This window comes from Canis lupus, chromosome 18 (assembly GCF_003254725.2).
Source record: "Canis lupus dingo isolate Sandy chromosome 18, ASM325472v2, whole genome shotgun sequence".
Taxonomy (NCBI): domain Eukaryota; kingdom Metazoa; phylum Chordata; class Mammalia; order Carnivora; family Canidae; genus Canis; species Canis lupus.
This window is the reverse complement of record NC_064260.1, coordinates 53,750,968-53,775,091: the sequence shown is the minus strand read 5'-3', so window position 1 is coordinate 53,775,091 and position 24,124 is coordinate 53,750,968. Positions and strand designations below refer to the sequence as shown.

General features: G+C 48.0%; 1 protein-coding gene across 1 annotated transcript; it reads left to right on the top strand.

The window, feature by feature from the left end:
- The first annotated feature begins 11,463 nt into the window (after window positions 1-11,463).
- Window positions 11,464-20,444, top strand: SLC3A2 (solute carrier family 3 member 2). Its single transcript, XM_025446076.3, has 9 exons — window positions 11,464-12,039; window positions 12,418-12,591; window positions 13,715-13,809; window positions 17,237-17,305; window positions 17,412-17,470; window positions 17,632-17,812; window positions 17,927-18,070; window positions 19,395-19,478; window positions 19,591-20,444. Exons 1-9 carry the CDS (start codon window positions 11,607-11,609, stop codon window positions 19,951-19,953), a joined length of 1,602 nt encoding a protein of 533 aa, XP_025301861.1. The 5' UTR covers window positions 11,464-11,606; the 3' UTR covers window positions 19,954-20,444.
- Window positions 20,445-24,124: the final 3,680 nt, after the last annotated feature.

Genomic DNA, 24,124 nt, shown 5'->3' with positions numbered 1-24,124 from the left:
AGAGAGGCAGAGACATAGGCAGAGGGAAAAGCAGGCTCCCTGTGGGGATCCTGATGCGGGGCTTAATCCCGGGCCCCCAGGATCATGACCTGAGCAGAAGGCAGACACCCAACTGCTGAGCTACCCAGGTGTCCCAAAAAACAGATTCTTTTTTTTTTTATTTTTTATGATAGGCTCACAGTGAGAGAGAGAGAGGCAGAAACACAGGCAGAGACACAGGCAGAGGGAGAAGCAGGCCCCATGCACCGGGAGCCCGACGCGGGATTCGATCCCGGGTCTCCAGGATCGCGCCCTGGGCCAAAGGCAGGCACCAAACCGCTGCGCCACCCAGGGATCCCAAAAAACAGATTCTTAACTATAGAGAACAAACTGAGGAAAGGTAGGTAGGGGGAATGGGTGACACAGGGCATGGGGATTCAGGAATGCCCTTGTCTGATGAGTCCTGGGTGACGTATGGAAGTGTTAAATCATTATATCACACACCTGAAACTAATATAACACTGTATGTTGACTATACTGGAATTATTATTTTTTAAAGGAATTTATTTTATTTTTTATTTATTCATGAGAGACACAGAGAGAGAGGCAGAGACACAAGCAGAGGGAGAAGCAGGCTCCATGCAGGGAGCCTGATGTGGGACTCCATCCGGGGTCTCCAGGTTCAAGGTCCTGTGCTGAAGGCAGCGCTAAACCGCTGAGCCACCCGGGCTGCCCACTATACTGGAATTAAAAAAAAAAATTACTGATGGTACTATTTTTAGTTTTAGTTTTTCTTTTGAAGTGTACTTCTTTTTTTTTTTAAAGATTTTTATTTTATTTATTCATGGGAGACAGAAAGAGAGAGAGGCAGAGACAGAGGCAGAGGGAGAAGCAGGCTCCATGCACCAGGAGCCCGACGTGGGACTCAATCCCGGGCCTCCAGGATCGCGCCCTGGGCCAAAGGCAGGTGTCAAACCGCTGCGCCACCCAGGGATCCCATATTTTATATTTTGAAAGCAATTTTAAATTTACAGAGAAATGGACAGATTTCACATATACTTCCTTGTCCTCCTTTCACCCCTACCACTTCTGTTATTATTAGCATTTTTTTAAAGATTTTATTTATTTATAAATGAGAGACACAGAGAGAGGCAGAGACATAGGCAGAGGGAGAAGCAGGCTCTCTGTAAGGAGCCTGATGTGGGACTCGATCCCAGGACCCCAGCATCACACACCCTGAGCCGAAGGCCGACCCTAGGCGTCCCATATTATTAGTATCTTGTATTAGTGAGGTACACCTCTTAAAATTGATGAGTCAGTGTTGACACATTATTATTAACTAAAGACCATGGTTTACATTAAGATTCATTCTTTGTGTTGCACATTCTGTAGGGTTTGACACATGTATAATGACATGTATCCACCATTACAATGATACAGAATAGTTTCATGGTCCTAAAAATACCCTATGCTTATTCACCCCACCCTCCTCCCCTCCTCCCCTTGAACTCCTGCCAACCACTGATCTTTCTGTCTCCATAGTTTTACCTTTTCTAGAATGTCATATAGTTGGAATCATACAGTATGTAGCCTTTTCATATTTGCTTCTTTTGCTTAGAAATATGCATTTAAGATTCTCCCCTGGGTCTTTGTGTCTTGGTAGCTCATTTCTTGTTATTGAACTGAATAATATTCCATTATCTGGATGTACCTGATAAATCTGGATGAACTAGATTCATCTGTTCACCTACTGAAGTACATCTTGATTGCTTCCAAGTTTTAGCAATGATGAAAAAGTTGCTCTAAACATCCATTTGCAGGTGTTTGTGTGGACATAATTTTTCAGCTCATTTGGATAAATATCAAGGGGTATGATTCCTGGATTATACATAAGAATATGTTTAGTTTTGTAAAAACTAGTTTTGTAAAAGCTGTACCATCTCACTATCCTACGAGAAATAAATGAGAGTTCCTTTTACACTACATCCTTTCATGTTGTCAATATTTTGGATTTTTTTTTAAAGATTTTATTTATTTATTCATGAGACACACAGAGAGAGAGAGAGAGAGAGAGAGGCAGAGACACAGGCAGAGGGAGAAGCGGACTCCATAAGACTCCATGCAGGGAGCCTGGCATGAGACTCTATCCGAGGTCTCCAGGATCACACCCTGGGCTGAAGGTGGCGCTGAACCACTGTGCCACCGGGGCTGCCCAGTGTTTTGGATTTTAGCCATTCTAATACATGTGTGTGGTATATTATTGTTGTTTTGGTTTGCAATTCCCTAACGACACATGATGTTGAACATCTTTTCATATGCTTATTTGCCATCCCCTGCTTCTTGTTTTTTTCCTTGCACTTACAGATAACCATTTTTAAAAAAATATTTTATTTATTCAGCAGAGACACAGAGAGAGAGAGAAAGAGAGGCAGAGACACAGGCAGAGGGAGAAGCAGGCTCATGCAGGAAGCCCGATGTGGGACTTGATCCCGGTTCTCCGGGATCATTCCCTGAGTGAAAGGCAAACGCTCAACCACTGAAGCCACCCAGGCGTCCCTAGGTAGCCATTTTATATTGGCTTTTGGTTTATCCTTCTGTTGTCACTTAAGAAAAGAATACACACACACACACACACACACACACACTCCCTTACTCAGACAGTGGTAGCACACTGCATTCATTCCGTAGCATTTTATAGAGCATTTGTTTTCAGAGGCATCAGATTGCATAATATGGATGTTCCATTACTTCTTTTATTTATTTTATTTTATTTTATTTTATTTTGTTTTATTTTATTTTTTTATTTCTTTTATTTTTTTAAAAAGATTCCATTTATTTATTTTAGAGAGAGATAGAATGTGAACAGGGAGAGGAAGGGGGAATCTCAAGTCGACTCCCCATTGAATGGGGAACCCAACTTGGGGCTTGACACAGGGCTTGATCTCATGACCTTGAGATCATAACTTGAGCAGAAGCCAAGTGTTGGACAAATAACTGACTGAGCCACCCAGGGGCCCTTCCATTTTCTTCTCTGACTAATGCACTCTTTAACTGGGCCAGAAGCAGTGACTTTTACAAGCAGTTGCTCATAGAATTCCAACAGAACAACTGGTATTTGAACCATAAAACTGCTGGTATTTTATGAGGAGAAAAAAGTTAACTACTGCATAGCAGAAACAGTTTCGTTTGATAGCACGGGTAGAATAATCGATTAGATAGTAACCAAACGTGGTGCAATGGGTCAACACCAAATTAACAGGTGGTTCTTTCTTTCTTTCTTTCTTTCTTTCTTTCTTTCTTTCTTTCTTCTTTCTTTCTTTCTTTCTTTCTTTCTTTTTTTTCTTTCGATTTTATTTATTTATTCATGAGAGACACAGAGAGGCAGAGACACAGGCAAAGGGAGAAGCAGGCTGCATGCAGGGAGCCTGACGTGGGACTTGATCCCGGGTCTAAAGGGCTGAAGGCAGCGCTAAACTGCTGAGCCACCCGGGGTGCTTTCCTTTTTTATTTAAATCATGTTATTACTCCCTCTACTTTCTCATAAAAACCTTTTACTTTCCCCACATGAGTGGGACATGTTTTCTGGTTACTCTGGAATCTGTGCCTCCCAAATTGCAATTCTGAGACCCCAGTTTCACTTCCTCTTCTTGGTTGACACCACTATGATCTGTTTCTTTTCTTTTTTTTTTTTTTACTATGATCTGTTTCTGTGCAGAGTATTGACACCACATGTGTGAGTTTCCACACCGAGCAATTTTCTAATTTTTCCAAAAACTGGAAGTCCTACAATTTAATGCAACATGACACTAACTGTCCTGGGTTAGCACAGACCCCACAGGTTAAGGGCTCAGTCCCACAAGACTGCCTACTGCTGCAGACACCAACCTCAAGTTGTAGGTCCCAGGTTATCCACAATTCTGAGTTGGCTACAAATCAGGATTCTCACAATCCCCTCAGGTCTAAATTTGCTGTAACAGCTTGTAAAACTCAGGGAAACTCTTTACTAACTATTACAAATTTATTATGAAGGATGTTATAAACAGCCAGATGAAGAGGTATATAGGGTGACATCTGGAAGGGTTCCAAGCACAGGATCTTCTGACCCTATGGACTTTGAGGTGTGTCACCTTCCTGGTACATGTTCATCAACCCGGAAGTTCTCCAAACCCCATTGATTAGGGTTTTTACAAAGGTTCCATTATGCAGGCATTATCATTGGCCATTGATAATTGACTTAATCTCTAGCCCATCTCCCATTGCTGGAAGTTGGGGGATAGGACTGGAAGTTACAACTGTGTCTAGTCATGCCTTGGTTTTCCTGGTGGCCAGTCCCCACCCCAAAGCTGCCACAAAGAGTTGCCTTGTTGGAAGAAAAGACTTTCTTATTATCCAGGAATTCCAAGGGATTTAGGAGCTCAGTGTCAAGAACAAAGTCTGTGCTGCACTCTCTCTCTTTGCTTTTAACTATATCTATCTTATACCATAAATAAAAACCAATTAAACATGGATTTAAAAAATAAACATAGATTAAAGGCTTAAATGTCAAAAACAAAACCTTACATATTTGGATAGAAAATGTTGATGAGGGATGCCTGGGTGGCTCGGTGGTTGAGTGCATCTGCCTTCAGCTCAGGGCATGATCCTGGGGTCCACATTAGGCTTCCCCGCACAGAAGCGTGCTTCTCCCTCTGCCTGTGTCTCTGCCTGTCTCATAAATAAATAAATAAAAACTTTAAAAAAAATGTTGATGAATATCTTTGAAGCCTTAAAGTAAAGAAAGATTTTTTTAGAGAATTTTTAAAGTTTATTTGTTTTTTAGTCATCTCTACACCCAACATGGGGATCTAACTCACAACCCCGGGGACCAAGAGTCGCATGTTCTCCTGAGCAAGCCAGCCAAGTGCCTCAAAAAAGATTTTTTTATTTTTTTAAAAAGATTTTATTTATTTATTCATGAGAGACATAGGGAGAGAGGCAGAGACACAGGCAGAGAGAGAAGCAGGCACCATGCAAAGAGCCCAATGCGGGACTTGATCCCGGGATTCCAGGATCAAGACCTGAGCTGAAGGCAGACGCTCAACTGCTGAGCCGCCCAGGGGTCCCAAAAAAGATTTTTTATTTTATTTATTTATTTATTTTTTTTTTTAAAGATTTTTTTTTTTGAATTTATTTATTCATGGACACAGAGGGAGAGAGGCAGAAACACAGGCAGAGGGAGAAGCAGGCCCCATGCAGGGAGCCCGATGTGGGACTCGATCCCGGGTCTCCAGGATCACACCCCAGGCTGCAGCATCACTAAACCACTGCGCCACCAGGGCTGCCCCCCCAAAAATATTTTTTAAATAAGACACCAAAAATAGGGATCCCCGGGTGGCTCAGCGGTTTGGTGCCTGCCTTCAGCCCAGCACGTGATCCTGGAGACCCGGGATCAAGTCCCACATCGGGCTCCCTGCATAGGGCCTGCTTCTCCCTCTGCCTGTGTCTCTGCCTCTTTCTGTGCATCTGTCATGAATAAATAAATAAAATCTTTTTTTTATATAAATAAAATCTTTAAAAAAAAGACACCAAAAATTAAAATGTGGACTATAAAAGAAAACACTGATATGTTTGTTTGTTTTCCAAGCCCACATATCCCACCATGACCGGTAACACTTTTGATGAATAACTTTTGTTCATGAAGACACCTGAATGCCCAGATCTTGGTTTCTTTTCTTTTTCTTTTTTTTTTTTTAATTTTTATTTTATTTATGATAGTCACAGAGAGAGAGAGAGAGAGAGAGAGAGAGAGAGGCAGAGACATAGGCAGAGGGAGAAGCAGGCTCCACGAGGGGAGCCCGATGTGGGACTGGATCATGCCCTGAGCTGAAGGCAGATGCTCAACTGTTGAGCCACCCAGGCGCCCCAATCTTGGTCTTTCTTTTCTTTTAAAGATTTTTATTTATTTATTTATTCATGAGAAACACACACACACACACAGAGAGAGAGAGAGAGAGAGAGAGAGGCAGAGACACAGGCAGAGGGAGAAGCAGGCTCCATGCAGGGAGCCCGATGTGGGACTCGATCCCGGGTCTCCAGGCTCACACCCTGGGCTGCAGGCTGCGCTAAACCGCTGCGCCACCGGGGCTGCCCTTCTTTTCTTTTCTTTCTTTTTAAAAAATGTTTTATTTATTCATTCGTGAGAGACAAAGAGAGAGAGGCAGAGGGAGAAGGAGACTCCATGCAGGGAGTCTGATGTGGGACCCAATCCGATCCCAGGACTCCAGGATCCCGCCCTGAGTCGAAGGCAGACAAGGCAGACGTCCAACTGCTGAGCCACCCAGGCGTCCCGGACCGACCAATCTTGGTTTCTAATACCATTCTCCAATAAAAGAAACCAGGGCTCCTTGGAGAAGTGGCTGATTCTAGGACTGGGGCCCTCGTTGCATACAAGGTAAGCCTGGACCATTTTGTAGTGCCAGGACAAAAGGAAGTGCTAAAAAAAAGGATGTGTGGGGGATCCCAGGGTGGCTCAGTGGTTTAGTGCCTGCCTTTGGCCCAGGGCATGATCCTGGAGTCCCGGGATCGAGTCCCACGTCAGGCTCCCGGCATGAAGCCTGCTTCTCCCTCTGCCTGTGTCTCTGCCTCTCTCTGTCTATCATGAATAAATAAATTAAAAAAAAAAAAAAAAAAAAGGATGTGTGTGTTTGGGCAGGGAAGGCAAGGGACAGGGGGAAGAGAAATGTTTTAAAGGAGCCAATCTGAAAGAGCTCATAGTGGCCAAAGCTGGCGCAATTTGAGGGAAAACCCCAATAATAAAGTATTGAATTCTAAACCAACATATAAAATAAATATCGATGAGTCTGTACTGACATGAATAAATGAGTAGTTTAAATAAATGATTAAAATAAATTTAAATAAATAAATTTTAATGAATAATTCAAATAGATAGGTAGATAGATATATGAGTGAGAAGAGACAAATCACCTGCTCAGTAATTCATGGAGATAGTCTTGCTTTCGCCCCAGGAGGCAGATATTAATGCCACATCTCGAGTGTGGATGCAGTTGGTAATTTTCTTCCAAAGAATGTGATGATGGAAAGTTTTGAAGGTCACAGGGGATGGGAAAATGAAGCTCCCCACCAGTATTGTATGACCACGATGGCAGAAGGAGCTGATGTTGGAGGACTTAGGTCAGCCTTTTAAGGCTAACTGAATAAATATCTGATGTCATCTATCCAAGAAAAATATGTTAAAAATGCTTCTCTGTCTCTTCCATGCATTGATCTGCTAGATCTCTGATGCTTCTCTCTTTTGATACTTGGCTGCATTAGAGAAAGGCTGGCTGTGGTATTGTTCATTTGTCTAATTTACCAAACACTTTTCAGTTGGTGTATTTATTTCTCTTCTTCTAAAAGATGGCTTTGGTGGTATTTCCTTTATTCTTTCTGGCTTTCATAGTCCTTATCCTTCATGAAGACAACCGTGGTAGTTCTTTTCTTTAGCAGCCAGTGTCCCTTGTGCAGTATTTGTAACAACAACTTTTTTCTAACATTGGTTCTTCCAGTACCAGCTGCCAAGGGAGCCCCTTTGATTGGGGTGAACCTCCTCTGTTTTCATCACCACAGTGCTTTTTGACTTTCAAACACTCAGTTATTTAACTTCAGCCATCACCCAGTTTTCCAATGTCTGAACTCCCCAAGGCTAATGGATATTTTAGAAGTGGAGCCTGGATGCTTTGTTTCTGGGTCTTTGGAATAAGCCTTGGGCTCTGGCAAAGTTGTAGAGTTTGTTGGAGCAGACAGTCTCCTGGAGAGTTTTGAACTCTCCTTCTGTCTTTGGAGATCCTTTTTGTACACATGGGGGAAAATAACTTCCCTATATTTTGGCTAAGATCAAGTATAGTTGGTGCTTGAACGACACGGATTCGTACTGCACAGATCCACTTAAACGCAGATTAAAATTTTTTTTTTATATATACAGTACACTCAGTGTGGTTTCTCTTTCTTGTAATTTTCTGAATAACATTTTCTTTTCTCTAGCTTTATTGTAAGAGAACAGGATATAATATGCATACCATACAAGCTGTGTTAATCAACTCTTTAAGTTATCAGTAAGGCTTCTGGTTTAATGGTAGGCTATTAATAGTTAAGTGTTCAGGGAGTCAAAAGTTACATGCAGATTTTTGGCTGCACCACTAATCCCTGCATTGTTTAAGGGTCAACCACAATGCTCATTTTTTTTGGGAACATGTGACATGAATTTTTGCAACAGGGGTTTAGAAAGGAATGTTGTCTGTACAGTTAGCTCTCTGCATTTCAGGGCCCAACCCCCACTGGCCGGCCTGAGTGTAAAGTCCTGAAGACGTGTAGCCTGATGTAGTCACTGGACCTTTGAACTGCCTTTTATCTTTGCTTTGTCCTGGCCTTCTCTTGAAGGCTGAATTCTTCTTGACAAATGATAGACTCTGCAGTCCTATGGTAAATTTTTTTTTAAAGATTTTATTTATTTATTCATGAGAGACAGAGAGAGAGGCAGAGACACAGGCAGAGGGAGAAGCAGGCTCCCTGTGGGAGCCTGATGGAGAACTCCATCCCAGGACCCCGGGATCACGCTCTGAGCCAAAGGCAGATGCTCAACCACTGAGCCACCCAGGTGCCCGTCCTACAGTAAATATTAAGTTATGTATCAAAAGACACTGAAAAAAAAAAAAACACTGAAGGATCTGAGGATCCCTAGCCACCTTGTGCGTTCTTTCTCAGTCTTTCCCTATCTTCTCCTTCCCCTAGATTTATTCCTTTCATTTTGGTTGAACAGGTATAAGCCATGGTTTGTTTTCCTTTCCTTTTATTTTTCTAAAGATTTTATTTATTTTTTAAAGATTTTTATTTTATTTATTTATGAGAGACACAGAGAGAGGCATCCCTTTCCTTTTTTTCCTAAAAATTTCATTTATTTTATTTTTTAAAAGATTTTTATTTTATTTATTCATGAAAGACACAGAGATAGAGAAAGAGAGAGGCAGAGACACAGGCAGAGGGAGAAGCAGGCTCCATGCAGGGAGCCTGATGTGGGACTGGATCCCTGGTCTCCAGGATCAGGCCCTGGGCTAAAGGCAGCACTAAACCTCTGAGCTACCCGGGCTGCCCCTAAAGATTTTTTCAAGTAATCACTACACAGAACCTGAGGCTCGAACTCAACTTCGAGATCAAGAGTCATGGATTCAACCAGCCAGGTGCCCCTGTTTTGCTTATTTATGCTATTATACAACATTGTTTATTGTTATTGTACAATGTTGTTTCATTTTCTTTTAAATTTTTATTTATTTATGATAGTCACAGAGAGAGAGAGAGAGAGAGGCAGAGACATAGGCAGATGGAGAAGCAGGCTCCATGCACCGGGAGCCCAACGTGGGATTCGATCCCTGGTCTCCAGGATCGCGCCCTGGGCCAAAGGCAGGTGGTAAACCACTGCACCACCCAGGGGTCCCTGTTGTTTCATTTTTATCCATTTATCTTCCTATGCTACTTTTGTTGTTTTTAAGGAGGGAAATATTTGGGTTTGACTGTGTAGTTTATCCACTCATTTTCCAAAACCTCATGGAGTGCCTACTTATGCTCCTTCTGTAAGTAGGGGGGCCTGTCAGCAAATAGCACGGGGCCTCTGCCACTTGTCTTAAAGTGCAGACATTCAGAAAGGAAATGTAGTAAACAAACAGTATGTGTTGTAGCAGAGGTAAATGGAGAAGTGTTCTTTTGGAGAAGTTGAGAAAAGCTGTAATCTGAGCTAGGTCTTGAATGGAATGTGAGCTTCTAAGGTCAAGCGGTAGAACAGGGAGGGAAAACATGGAATGGCAGGCACAAAGATGAAGAGGCCTGACAAAGCTGCATGTGCTGTGAGACTGGCAGGTGTTCGAAAGCTGATGTCGCTGAGGGAGGCAGGGGTAGTCTTTGTGGAAGGCGTGTGTGGGGGTGATAACCTTGGGGAGGTCAGTTGCTAGCTTCTTCACGCAGAAGGAATTGGCTTCATCTTTCTGAAACATGGGGGGCTGTAATGTTCCCTGGGGTGTTATGTTGGACCATCTCAAGGAGAGCTTCTGACCCTCCGTCTCAACCGTGAGCTTTCCCCTTGGGAATAAAGTCTGTTCAGAGCCTCTGGTTGGTGCTTATCTGGCATGCTCAGGGCACCTTGGATTCACTATCATCTTTGCACACCCGTCTGACCTCTACCCATTACCCCCTGGCCTGCCTCCCCTCTAGGAATTGGTTCTGGCTTTCCTAGGGTGGAAGTGGGGTATGGGCTTTGGTATGCAGAAGGGGAATGGCAGAAGATGAGCCTTTTCACACCCTTGGGTCTCCTTTGGCTCCCCTTTCTGTCTGCTGTTTCTTCAGATCTTGGCTTCTGCTTTCTTCCAACTACACAGCTATCTTGGCTTCTAGCCCAGGTGGGAGAAGGAGAAAGAACTATTTTCCTTCACTTCGTCTCTGAAAAATAGCCTGGCTGGCACTGGTCAGGAACAAGAAGTTCCTGAGTGAGTGTGTGTGCCTCCCATGGTATCAGTGTCCAGCAGTCCCTGCTATGAACCTGTCTCTTGCCCCACTTACTCTCCATCCCAGGATCTCTTTGGAGGTTAGGGGGTCTTCAGGGCCTCTGCAGCTGCCTCCAAGGTTTAGCATAGTGAAGTGATGGTGGGTGTGGGTGGGGAAGGTAACCCTGGCACCCTGGGGAGGTTGGGCTAATATGTGGGAAGCCCTGCAAAGTGGGGGAAAGTCTGGTCTGTTGTAGGAAAATGGTGGATGCCTCTAACTGAAGCCTGACCTTGGAATATTTGCTACAGGCCTGAGGTTGCCCATCAGGCTTCTACAGATCTGGATGTCGGATTCCTAGCGGCCCCCGACATCCTGGCGCCAAAAACTGTGGGTGGGGTAGGGCGAGGGAGTGTCAGCTTCTACTCTCCTGTCCGAACAGGTTCATTTTAAAAACATCTCGGGGAAGGCTGGGTTAGAGTTGATTCAGTCTCGTTAATAAAGCAAAGTATTGTAGTGGGCGCTCGAGAGTTGCTACGTGATGAAATTATCTGAACTGGACTCAAGTGTAGTCTTGAAGGACCAGTGGGGGAGTGAGCCCTGCGGGAAGCGCTGGTCGAACGCCAAGTCCCAGAGGCTTGGGGAGACAAGGCCAGATCGGGGAAAGAGGGGGAGCGGAGTTTAGCGGGCTCCGTGGCCGTGCGAAGTTGGGACGGCCACGCGGTGGCTTGAGCCCAGGGCCCGGGGCAAACGGAGGACGGGGTCGGGGTAGTCAGTCACCCGCCTCCGGAGTGCGCCGGGAGGGGCTCCGGAACCCCTGCGGGAGGCTCCCTCCACCTGAAGGAACTTTAGGGGCAAACAGGTGGAGAGGAGGAGCTGGAGGGGGGCATCCCCTCTGCCGCCCACGGGTGCAGCGCACAAAGGGCAGTCCGGGCGGTTCCCCTTTAAGAGGCGGGGCGGGGGGCGGGGCGGGGGCGGGGCTCCCGCTCCTCCCCGGGGTGACCGGGTCCCGCCGCCGAGCAGCCGAGGTCGCCGAGGCCGCGCGGGGTGGCGTAGTGCGGCGAGGCCGAGCTGACGCCGAGAGGGCCGAGCAGGAGTCCAGCCACCAGCTGACCGCAGGCGCCATGAGCCAGGACACCGAGGTGGACTTGAAGGAGGTGGAGCTGAACGAGCTGGAGCCCGAGAAGCAGCCGATGAACGCGGCGTCCGGGGCGGCCATGGCGGTGGTCGTGGCCGGCGGCGCCGAGAAGAACGGGCTGGTGAAGATCAAGGTGGCCGACGACGAGGCGGAGGCAGCGGCCGCGGCCAAGTTCACCGGCCTGTCCAAAGAGGAGCTGCTGAAGGTGGCGGGCAGCCCCGGCTGGGTGCGCACCCGCTGGGCGCTGCTGGTGCTCTTCTGGCTCGGCTGGCTCGGCATGCTGGCGGGCGCCGTGGTCATCATCGTGCGGGCCCCGCGCTGCCGCGAGCTGCCCGCGCAGAGCTGGTGGCACAAGGGTGCCCTCTACCGCATCGGCGACCTTCAGGCCTTCCAGGGCCCCCGGGGCGGGGGCCTCGTGGGTGAGTTCTGTGCGCGCCCCCGGCGTGACCGGCCTGTGCCCAGATGGACTCGGCCTTCCCCAGGCTCCCCCGCCCCCGCCCTCGCCCGCGCCCCCGCGGCGTCGCTTCCCCTTCTGTCCTTTGAAGAAACCGCTCGTCCTCCCTCTTGCACCAGGCCGGCTGACTCAGCGTCCTCCCTCACCCCTGCGGCGGGCGCCGGAAGCCGGTCGCTGACGTTTCTGAAGTAATGTGCGAGGGATCTTACCTCAGCTCCTCTCAGTCTCGTGCTCCCAGCTCGCCCTCGACCCCACACTTAGTTCCGGGGGGGAGGGGAGAATAGGGGAGATCTGGGGTCTCTCCGGGGCGGGGGTTCGCCTTAACCCTTCCTTCCCGTTTCAGGCCTGAAGGGGCATCTGGATTACCTGAGCACTCTGAAGGTGAAGGGCTTTGTGCTGGGCCCGATTCACAGGAACCAGAAGGATGACCTGTCTGGGACCAACTTGGAACAGATCGACCCCACTTTCGGCTCCAAGGAAGATTTTGACAATCTCTTGCAGTCGGCCAAGAAAAAGAGTGGGTGTCTTGGGGTTGTCAGAGGAGCAGCTGAGAAGGCCTTGGCCTTTTGGCCACGGGAAACACAGGATAGGATTTTTGTTGGGTTTACCCCTGACTGGCTCTGAGCTTTCCTGAGGCAGGTACAGGGGAGGTTTCTTTTTTTTTTTTTTAGTTTATGATAGTCACACAGAGAGAGAGAGAGAGAGAGAGAGAGAGAGGCAGAGACACAGGCAGAGGGAGAAGCAGGCTCCATGCACCGGGAGCCCGATGTGGGATTCGATCCCGGGTCTCCAGGATCGCGCCCTGGGCCAAAGGCAGGCGCCAAACCGCTGCGCCACCCAGGGATCCCCAGGGGAGGTTTCTTAGGCGTCAACCTAAAATGAGTTTGTTGAGCGGTTCAGAGATTTTCTACTTGCTGTGTGTCCAGTCATTGAACTTCTGGGCTTTGGTGCCCTTACTTGCAAAATGTGGGCACCACATTTCCTCAGTGATTTATTTTTATTTATTAAAAATAAAATTTATGTTTATTTAAATATTTATTTATTTATTCATAGAGAGAGGGAGAGACACAGGCAGAGGGAGAAGCAGGCTCCATGCGGGGAGCCCTACTCCAGGATCACACCCTGGGCTGCAGGCGACGCCAAACCGCTGAGCCACCAGGGCTGCCCTAAAAATTTTTTTTAAATAGGCTCTACTGCCCAGCATGGGACTTGAACCCATGACCCTGAGATCAAAACTCAGATGCTTTACTGACTGAGCCAGCCAGCAGCCCCTAAGTCAGTGTTTTTTTTTTTTTTTTTTTTTTTTTTAAGATTTTATTCATTTATTCATGAGAGACACAGAGAAAGAGAGAGGCAGGGACACAGGCAGAGGGAGAGGCAGGCTCCATGCAGGGAGTCCAATGCAGGACTGGATCCCGGGAATCCAGGATCATGACCTGAGCTGAAGGCAGACACTTAACCACTGAGCCATCCAGGTGCCCCATTTTTTTGTTTCCTCATGGAAGATCTTAAGCCGGGCTCAAATCTAAGTTTTGTGCCACATGATACATAGGGAATAGTCTACCACCTTGTGTTTGTTGATTTTTTTCCTTTTAACTCCAAAGTCTTTTTCACGACTACCTTTTCCTCCATTGTTCCAGGCATCCGGGTCATTCTGGACCTCACTCCCAACTACAAGGGCCAGGACTCATGGTTCCTCCCCACAGAGATTGACGCTGTGGCTGCCAAGATGAAGGTGAGTGTGTTGGTCCTGACAGCAGGTGGGAGCTTGATGCTGGGGCTGTGTTGATCCCGCTGGCAAGCCCCATAAATCCAGCCTGGCTCTAGCTGAGGGGTTTCTTTTTCTTTTTTCTTTTTTCTTTTTTTTAAATATTTTATTTATTTATTTGTGAGAGACACACAGAGAGAGACAGAGACACAGGCAGAGGGAGGGAGAAGCAGGCCCCATGCAGGGAGCCCGATGTGGGACTTGATCCCAGGTCTCCAGAATCATGTCCAGGGCTGAAGGCGGCAAGAAACCTTCAGCTAAACCGCTGAGCCACCTGGGCTGCCCCGCTGAGGGGTTTCTTGCTCCTGGGAACCAAACTGGCTCACTCCTCCCACAGGCAGGAGGGTAGGCCAACAGGGCAATCTGTCTTTGCTTGTTCCTTTTCTGGCCATGTATTTATCTTGTTTCCTTGATTCTGATGGTAACAGTGCCAGGAAAGGAACTTCTCAGATGTTACTCTGGGTTTGATTTTCCTTCCTTTTGGGAGAGGAAGCCATTTCTCTGTGGGACTCCTGTTCTGTCTGGTTTCCCAGTTCTTGTTTGATGTGTTTTGGAGTGGAGCCCAGTCTGAAATTGTAAGCATTGTGGTCTTATGTGTGCGGGACAATGCCAAGTACTTTGTATGTGTTCTCAATTTCTCTGTGACCACACAAAGTCCCTGTCACCTCTCATCTGTAAACGAAGAAGCTAACTAAGGTTCAGAGGAGCTTGTTGTGCTTAGGACTTGAGGTCTTAAGTAATCTCATTTCGGTAATTTGCCTTCACTGAATGAAGGTATAGGTGCAAAGAGGGCAGGCTGGGAATGGGACTTTGTCATCCAAGCTCCTAATGGGATATTGGGTCCTGGGATATTGACAAGTTCAGCAGGGGTAGAATAAAAATGAAGCAGATCCAGACTCTTTGCTGGCCCCCGTGATACTGAAATATAATTCTTTTTTTTTTAAGATTTATTTATTTATTTATTTATTTATTTATTTATTTATTTATTTATTTATTATAGACACAGACACAGAGAGAGAGAGAGAGAGAGAGAGGGGGAGGCAGAGACACAGGCAGAGGGAGAAGCAGGCTCCATGCCAGGAGCCCGATGTGGGACTCAATCCCGGGACTCCAGGATCCTGCCCTGGGCCAAAGGCAGGCGCCAAACCGCTGAGCCACCCAGGGATCCTCCTGAAATAGAATTCTTTACTTAAATTTCTATAGGACCCTTAGGGTCATCTAGTTCAGCTCTTTAAAAGTTATTGATAGGGGGATGCCTGGGTGGCTCAGAGGTTGGGTGCCTGCTGGAATCCGGGATCAGGTCCCGCATCGGGCTCCCTGTGGGGAGCCTGCTTCTCCCTCTGCCTGTGTCTCTGCATCTCTCTCTCTCATTCTGTCTCTTGTGAATAAATAAATAAATCTTTGTTTTTTAGGTTTTTTAAAAAAATTATTTATTCATGACAGAGAGAGAGGCAGAGACACAGGCAGAGGGAGAGGGAGAGAAGCAGGCTCCATGCAGGGAGCCCCACGTGGGACTTGATTCCAGGTCTCCAGGATCACACCCTGGGCGGAAGGCGGCGCCAAACCGCTGGGCCACTGGGGCTGCCCAATAAATTAACCTTAAAAAAAAAAAAAAAGTTATTGATAGGAAGGGTGCCTGGCTGCGTCGATAGAGCATGTGACTCCTTTTTTTTTTTTTTTTTAAGATTTTATTTATTCATGAGAGACATAGAGAGAAGGCAGAGAAGACATAGGCAGAGGGACAAGCTGGCTCCTCATAGGGAACTCGATGCGGAGACTCTATCCTTGGACCCTGGGATCATGCCCCGAGGCAAAGGCAGAGGCTCATCCGCTGAGCCACTCAGGCATCCTAGAGTCTTGATCTCAGGGTCGTGACTTTGAGCCCCACATTGGCAGTAGAGCTGACTTAAAAAATTCCTTAAATTAAAAAAATTACTTAAAAAAATAAAGTCTCGGGCTCCCTGGGTGGCTCAGAGGTTTGGTGCCTGCCTTTGGCCCAGGGCATGATCCTGGAGTCTTGGGATCGAGTCCCATATCGGGCTCCCTGCATGGAGCTTGTGTCTCCCTCTGCCTATATTTCTGCCCCCATCCCCCATGTCTCTCATGAATAAACAAAATCTTAAAAAAAAAAAATAAAGTCTCTTAAAAGTTATTGATGAAGGAATGTTTCAGACAGTATGGCATGAGGACTAGTAGCCTCAGATGAAAATGGAGATGAGGAGAGAGAGCACAGGGACCAGATTGAGAAAGGGGACAGGGCTGTGGAGGTGGGCCCCAATGTTCTGCCTTCATCAATGCCCTCACTTCAGGCCTGGCCCTGTGCTGCAGAGCTGACTCCTCTTTTCAGATCTTCATCAAGACTGCCCTGGGGCTGTGCTTTGAATTTCACTCTTTCCTCTTGGGCCTTGCTCTCTCACTCCTACCCTCCCCAGACCTCAGGACACTGGGAGAGAAATAATGGACATTTGTCTTGGGATCTTGGCTTGCATTCCCTGTGTCTGCTGCTCTCTGACTGTGGTTGTGGGCTTGCTTCCTTGCTCCTCTGAGAGTGCTTTGTCATTTCTGAAATGAGTATATAAGCATTCCACACATGCTAAGGGTTATTTTATTTATTTATTTATTTTTAAAGATTTTATTTATTTATTATTCATTTTTTTTTTAATTTTTTTTTTTTTTTATTTATTTATGATAGTTACAGAGAGAGAGAGAGAGAGGCAGAGACACAGGCAGAGGGAGAAGCAGGCTCCATGCAGGGAGCCTGATGTGGGATTCGATCCCAGGTTTCCAGGATCAGGCCCTGGGCTGAAGGCGGCGCTAAACCGCTGAGCCACCTGGGCTGCCTGGGTTTTTTTTTTTAATTAAAAAATTTTTAAAAAAGATTTTATTTATTCATGAGAGATATAGAGAGAGCGAGACAGAGACACAGGCAGAGGGAAAAGCAAGCTCCAAGCAAGGGAGCCTGATGTAGGGCTCAGTCCTGGGACTGCGGGATCACTACCCGAGCCGAAGTCAGATGCTCAACCGCTGAAACGCCCAGGCATCGCCACACATGCTTAGGATTAAATGAAGTTATTTTTATGAATGTACCTTTTCTCTTGGGCCTTTCCTATAGGAGTCCAAAGGTGAAGCCGTGTGATTTGCCCTGAGGTGGAACAGAGAAGTGAAATGCTGTACTGTTAAGAATCAGTGATAGTTCAAAAAGGGAGGGAACCGAAGGCTAAACCTTTATGATAGAGGTGGTTAAGGGAGGCTGAGGCTGGTCAAGGCAAGTGACTCTCCCAAGGTCATGGAGAAGTGCGTGGTGGTCATGGTTTGACGTGGGCTGGATTTTGTAAGCTTTTGCATCGGAGTGTTGATACCTTTTGTCTGTTTTCTTTTGCCCCCTTCCCTGTAGTTTGCTCTGAGTTTTTGGCTGCGGGCTGGTGTGGATGGGTTCCAGGTTCGGAACGTGGAGAATCTGACGGTAAGTCCCTTTTCCCTGTGAGAGGCAGAGCCTGGGTCAGAGCAGAGGGACTTTCCAGGGCTTGGTAGTGTTTGCTCCTCCTTGACTCTGCTTTTTTTCCTTCTAGGATGCATCTTTGTACTTGGCTGAATGGCAGAACGTCACCAAGAGCTTCAGTGAAGATAGGTAGGTGCCAGACCTCCCCTGCCAACTCAGCTTCCCCATGGGAACTCCTCAGCTGAGTGCTAGGCCCCAGGAATGGGGGGATCCCTAGTCCAAGAACCTTCTTCACCTTTTTTCTTTTCTTGCTCTTTACAAACTTTGTCCTATTCTCTTGCTCTGTGCAGGCTCTTGATTGCGGGGACTGAGTCCTCTGACCTTCAGCAGATCCTGAGCCTACTTGGCTCCACCAAAGACCTGTTGTTGACTAGCTCATACTTGTCGAGCCCTGATATCACTGGGAGGCATACAGAATTCCTAGTGACCCAGTATTTGAATGCCACTGACAATCGCTGGTGCAGCTGGAGTGTGAGTACATAGTGTGGAGTAGAAGGCGCAGAAGGAGGCCTTTTAGAGGAAGGGGTGTTCACGGATGGAGGCAGAGGTGGGCTTCGGGGCTCACCAGTGCATCCATTCCTGCAGTTGTCTCAGGCGGGATTCCTGACTTCCTTCGTGCCGGCTCATCTCCTCCGCCTCTACCAACTGCTCCTTTTCACCCTGCCCGGAACCCCAGTTTTCAGCTATGGAGACGAGATTGGCTTGGAGGCAGCTGCCCTGCCTGGCCAGGTACGGCTTGCTACCTCCCCAGTGTAGTGGGGGAGGCTATGTTCATCTATCTCAATGGTTGTGTGGATGACTGCAGGCAGATGTGAGCCTCAGGGGGAGCTGCATTTGATTCCTGGTCAGCCACCTAGTTCGTCACTGTGTGGCCTCGGCAAGTCATTTCACTGCCATAGCCTTGATCATCTCTTCTGGGTTATTGCATTTCTTGTGGGGAAGTTGGGATTCAATGAGAGCATATATATTTTTAAAGATTTTATTTATTTATTCATGAAGACACAGAGAGGCAGAGACACAGTCAGAGGGGGGAGAAGCAGGCCCCATGCAGGGAGCCTAATGTGGGACTTGATTCCGGGACTCTAGGATCATGTCTTGGGGCCAAAGGCAGGCACCAAACCCCTGAGCCACCCAGGTATCCCGAGAGCATATTTTTTAAATGCAGTGCCTGAACATGTGGTAGGTGTTCAGTATGGGAGCCATCATTCATTCATTCACTGATGCATTCAAGGGGACTCTATGTCCTCCACAACTCATAGTTGAGTGGAGGACCCATATGAGTACGAGAAATGCACGGTAGCCCCTGCCATGATCAGTAAGAGCATGAAGGCACTCATTTAGCTTTAGCCACAAGCTTGGACACCCAAGCTGTATTTATAGAACCGGTCATTTAGTTAATCCATAGTTTGATGGAGTAAATCCTATATGCCATGCACAAAGGATACAGTAGTACACAGAAGGGCTGAAGGTGGTGAAATTAGATAGTAAAATAGAATAAAGGTGCCCAGTGCTGTTCAGTACCATGCAGAAGAGAATAGGGCCAGGGGCCTAGAGAACATGGAGTGGGGCAACCTGGGTAGCTCAGCAGTTTAGCGACGCCTTTAGCCCAGGGTGTGATCCTGGAGACCTGGGATCGAGTCCCATGTCAGGCTCCTTGTATGGAGCCTGTTTCTCCCTCTACCTGTGTCTCTGCCTCTCTGTGTCTCTCATGAATAAATCCATAAAATCTTAAAAAAAGAAAAGAAAAGAAAAGAAAAACATGGAGTGGGGGGATGTTTTCCATCGAGTGGCCACAGAGGATCTGGTGAGACAGCTGAGCAGAGCGACCAGAGGGCAATGAGGGAGCTAGCTTGTGCTGTCTGCAAGAGCCCTCCAGGCTGAGGGCACAGTGTGGGCAGGGACCGAGGCAGGAGCCTGCTTTGCTTGTCCAGCAGAAATTAGGCCAGAGTGGGGAGTAGGGGCATGGGGGAGGCTCTGCATGGGTGAGGCTGGGAACAGGAGGAGGGAGTGCAGGCCCAGGCCTTTTCCAAGTCCTGTTTTCCCTGTTTTTCAGCCTGCGCAGGCTCCGTTCATGCTCTGGGATGAATCCAGCTTCCCCAACGCCTCAGGACCTGGAAGTAGCAACATGAGTGTGAAGGTAAGGGTTTTGAGTGGGCTAGGCCTGCTCAGCAGAGGGTGGGCAGGTGGCTTGTAGGAGTTTGTGCCCAGGGGTGTCTTTTATCTTTTCTTGCTATCTTGATCATTTGCAGAGCCAGAATGAAGACCCACGATCCCTCCTTTCCCTGTTCCGGAGGCTGAGTGATCAGCGAGGCAAGGAACGCTCCCTACTGCACGGAGATTTCCATGCACTCTCTTCGGGGCCTGACATCTTCGCCTACATCCGCCAGTGGGACCAGAATGAGCGTTTCCTGATAGTGCTCAACTTTGGGGATGTAGGCCAGCTTGCCAAGCTGGGGGTTTCGGGTCTGCCGGCCACAGCCAGCCTGCCAGCCAAAGTCAACCTGCTGCTCAGCACCCATCTGGGCCATGAGGAGGATGCCTCTCTTGAGCTAGAGCATCTAAACCTGGAGCCCCATGAGGGCCTGTTGCTCCGCTTCCCCTACGTGGCCTGACAGGACACATTATTCCTCCCTTCCTCTGGCCCTTTGGGTCCTGGTTTCGTTTCTTTTCTTTTCTTTTCTTTTCTTTCTTTTTTCTTTTCTTTTTTTCTCTTTTGTTTTCTTTTTTTTCCTTCCTTCCTTCCTTCCTCCCTTCCTCCCTTCCTCCCTTCCTCCCTTCCTCCCTTCCTCCCCTCCTCCCCTCCTCCCTCCCTCCCTCCCTCCCTCCCTCTCTTCCTTTTCTGTTACAGATTACAGATGAAACCCCAGATAAGGTATATTCTGGCTTCAAATAAAAGTCACTCCTGGGGAACCCTGGGTGGTGGCTCAGCGGTTTAGCACTGCCTTCTGCCCAGGGCACAATCCTGGAGACCCGGGATCAGGTCCCACATCGGGCTCCCGGCATGGAGCCTGCTTCTCCCTCTGCCTGTGTCTCTGCCTCTCTCTCTCTCTCTCTTTCTCTCTCTCTTTCTCTCACGAATAAATAAAATATTAAAAAAAAAAAAAGTCACTCCTGCCTGGTGAGGTCTTGAGTTCCCTCTACCTGCCAGGGCAGGATCTCCTCCCCACAAAGAATCAACTGAGCGCTCAGTGTGTGCCAGAAATCGGTTTAGGTCCCAGGGTTACAGGAGGGAACAAAGTACAGCATCTCTCTGTCCTTGGGGCTTATGGTGCAGTGAGGAGGTGGAGGAGAAATAAAGTGAATACAATTCAGAGTGCTGGGTTATAGTGATAGTGTGCCAAGGGGAAAAAAGTCATGCAGGAAGAGAGGGAGGGGCTTTGGGCAGAGGGAGCTTGAGGAGGAAGGAGAGGAGGCCTCAGCCAGGAGGTGACGTCTGAATGAAAGGCCCTCCAAAGGAGGGGGTTAGCTTGCCAGGTACCTGGTGAAGGGGGCTCTCTAGGGCCCTATGGCAGGGGCCTGCCTTGCTTGAGAGTGAGGGAGGTGAGGGGTGATGAGTTCCGGTTGGTAGGGGTTGAACAGATCACAAAGGCCCAAGTAAGGTGGTCACATCGAAGGGCGCAAAGAATTTGGCAGAGGGCATGGGACCCACAAGACTGACTTCATTTCAGACACCAGTTGCAAGTTCTGGGTCTGCGGAACCACCCTCAGTGGGTAATTTGCTAGAATGACTTATCGAATTCAGGAAAGCAGTATATCTGGAAGGATATGCGTTCAGCCAAAAGACAGGTTGCATAGGGGTGGAATGGGTGGGCAGGGGGAATGCGAAGAGGTGTTCCAAGAGTGAAGCTTCCTAAGGATTGTTCTCTCCCAGGGGAGCCCTCGACTTGAGACCTCCTCCTGGTTTGTGACACAGTGTGGCCAAGCAGGGACCTGAGCTGTGGGGTCCAGGTTTCTGGGGGATTACTCACAATCTCGGATGCGGCTGACTCGGTCTCTACCTCCCCCGACTTCTGGGCCCAGAGGTCATGTGTCCCAAAGCACTTTTTGTAAATCACATTGTCAGACCGACAGATGTCTGAAATCCCCAGACATTCCTGTCAGGACATTCCAGGGGCATAGAGATCCCCTCCGGGGAACCAAGGGTAAAGGTCAGATGTTGGGTAAGATTAGCTTCTCTGCACACAGGGTCTGAGGAAGTGGGATGGGAATTGGGAGAGTTTGGAGCAGTGAGCGTGGTCTGAAGTTGTTTTTCCGCTGACCGTCCTGCTAGCAGGGAGGCCGATTAGGGTGGTTGTTACCGCTGCAGCTTTTGTAGACTTCCCAGGATAGCCTCAGTGGAGGTGCCAAGTGCATTTACTTTGTGGGGAGACCCGCAGGATTTTCTGTTGGATCTTTCTACCATAGTTTTGATTCTTAGCCTGGACTCACCCACAGCCTTTGGGATTAAGTCCCGCCCTCCCAGCTTTCTTAGGTAAAAGAGCACTATGCCTGCAGGATGGGACTTGTTGGGCCTGGGCCTCGAAGGTGGTCCTGGTATGGGGGGAACAGGGCAGGAGATTAGATGCCCCAATTAAGGCCCAGTCCATGCTTGCTCTCTGGTTTTCCTTGCCCTCACCTGCGCCAAGGGCTGTGAGGGCATGCACTCTGGTGCCAGGGCACAGTTCCTGTGAAGACATTTGGCAGCCAGCCAGCTGGGCCTTAGCTCTTTCTGCCTTGCACTGCCCTTCTCTCTCCTACTAGCACTTCTGAGACCTGTCCCTTGTCTGATTTGGGCCTCTCCTCTTCCTGAGGCTCCCCACCCTCAGGTTCTTTCCTGGGGTGCCAGCTCCAGCCCCTCTTCTTTTCTCCTTTGCTTTGCCCCTGGCCTCCCCTCTGACCCAGTTGGTATCATGATGTCACTGCAGATGGAGCCTCTTCCTCATTTTGTGCTTTGTAATTTACTGTTAACTTTCACTTTTAATTTTTAAATTTTTTTTTAAAGACTTTATTTATTTATTCATGAGAGACACAGAGAGAGGCAGAGACACAGGCAGAGGGAGAAGCAGGCTCCTTGCCGGGGAAACCCGACGCGGGACTCCATCCGGGGCTCCAGGATCACACCATGGGCTGAAGGTGGCGCTAAACCGCCGAGCCACCCGGGCTGCCCTAACTTTTTTTCCGGGTTCACAGCAGGGTGCTGATTAAGCCTTGGAGGGGGTTCCCAGATATAGAAGAGTCAGGATGATTATAAAGTTTTGGCTGGAGCAGCTGGAAGACTGGAGGTGCCTTTGCTGAGGTGGGGAAGACTGCTGGAGGAAAACATTTAGTTTTTATAAATATAAAATTTGCCACGTTACCTGTTTTTAGGTGTACAGCTCAGTGGCGTTAAGTATATTCACACTGTGGTCCCACCAGCACCAGTGTCCACCTCCAAAACTTCTCCATCATGCTGAATGGAGACTGCCCACTAAACATAGCTCTGTTCCTCCATATTTGTTTTTAAATTCTTTTTATTTTATTTTTTTATTTTTAAAGATTTATTTATTCATGAGAGACCAGAGAGAGAGGCAGAGACATAGGCAGAGGGAGAAGCAGGCTCCCTGTGGGGAACCTGATGCAGGACTCGATCCCAGGACCCCAGGATCACGATGAGCCAAAGGCAGTTAAACCACTGAGCCACCCAGGTGCCTCTAATTTTTTTTTTTAAGAGATTTTTTTTATTTGAGAGAGCAAGAGGGCCAGCACACAGAGCAGGGGAGGGGAGGGGCAGAGGAGAGGGAGAAGCAGACTTCCCCCTGAGCAGGGAGCTCGATACAGGGCTTGATTCCAGGACCCTGAGATCATGACCTAGGCTGAAGGCAGACACTTAACCCACTGAACCACCCGAGCACCGTCCATATTTTTTTTTTTTTTTAATTTTTATGTACTTATTTTTAAGATTTTATTTATTCATGAGAGACACACAGAGAGAGAGAGAGAGAGAGGCAGAGACCCAGGAAGAGGGAGAAGCAGGCTCCATGCAGGGAGCCCACTTGGGACTCGATCCCGGGTCTCCAGGATCACGCCCTGGGCTGAAGGCGGCGCGAAACTACTGAGCCACCCGGGCTGGCTGCCATATTTGTATGAAGACACCGAAGCTCCCAAAGATCCTGGGGTAATTCCTGGTAATGCCTAGACCTCTGTGCCCTGGGGAACACATGAGATCAGCGAATGGGGCTCCGAATCCCCAAGAGCTGTACTGTGGAGGGCCTCACATTCCCTTCCCATGTCAGAGGAGGAAGAGAGTGGAGAGGCAGGTACAGGCTGAAGCTGTCTCATTAGCCACCACAACTACCCTGTGAAGGAGGAATTCACAGACATTATCTTAGTTGAGGCAGGGGGTCAGAATGCCTCTCCGGAGGGCCATTTGAGCTGACAGCAGGACTCAAAGCAGAGGGAGACAGAAGCAATGGCTTCTATGGGAAACATTCCTCTGCTGTTCCTTCATTCATTGACCTAGTTTTTTTGAATTATTGCTTCATGCCTGGCATCATCCCCATCTTTTTGGATTTGGGGTAAACAGGACCCTGCCCTCACTTGCTTCCAGCCTCCAAAGGACCAAATGCTTGGGATTTTAAGGCCTGGAGGCCATCTCTTAAAGGGTTAAGGGCACTTTTAAGTGAGATCATTGGTTTAAGGAAACTTCACTTTTTGTTTCTTTGAAGTGATGTACCTTTGAGGACTGTGTGGGTCTTGTTTACAGAGGAGGCCAGGGAGGGCTCAGAAGTAAAAGGCCCCTCTCAGGCAGCAGTGAGTTGGGCTTTG

Excerpts from the sequence above, each read along its gene's own strand:
- SLC3A2 (XM_025446076.3), top strand. The coding sequence starts at position 11,607 with ATGAGCCAGGACACCGAGGTGGACTTGAAGGAGGTGGAGCTGAACGAG. Across the intron at positions 17,306-17,411 it reads GGAACGTGGAGAATCTGACG|GATGCATCTTTGTACTTGGC; the intron begins GTAAGTCCCTTT and ends TTTTCCTTCTAG. Across the intron at positions 17,813-17,926 it reads ATCGCTGGTGCAGCTGGAGT|TTGTCTCAGGCGGGATTCCT; the intron begins GTGAGTACATAG and ends CCATTCCTGCAG.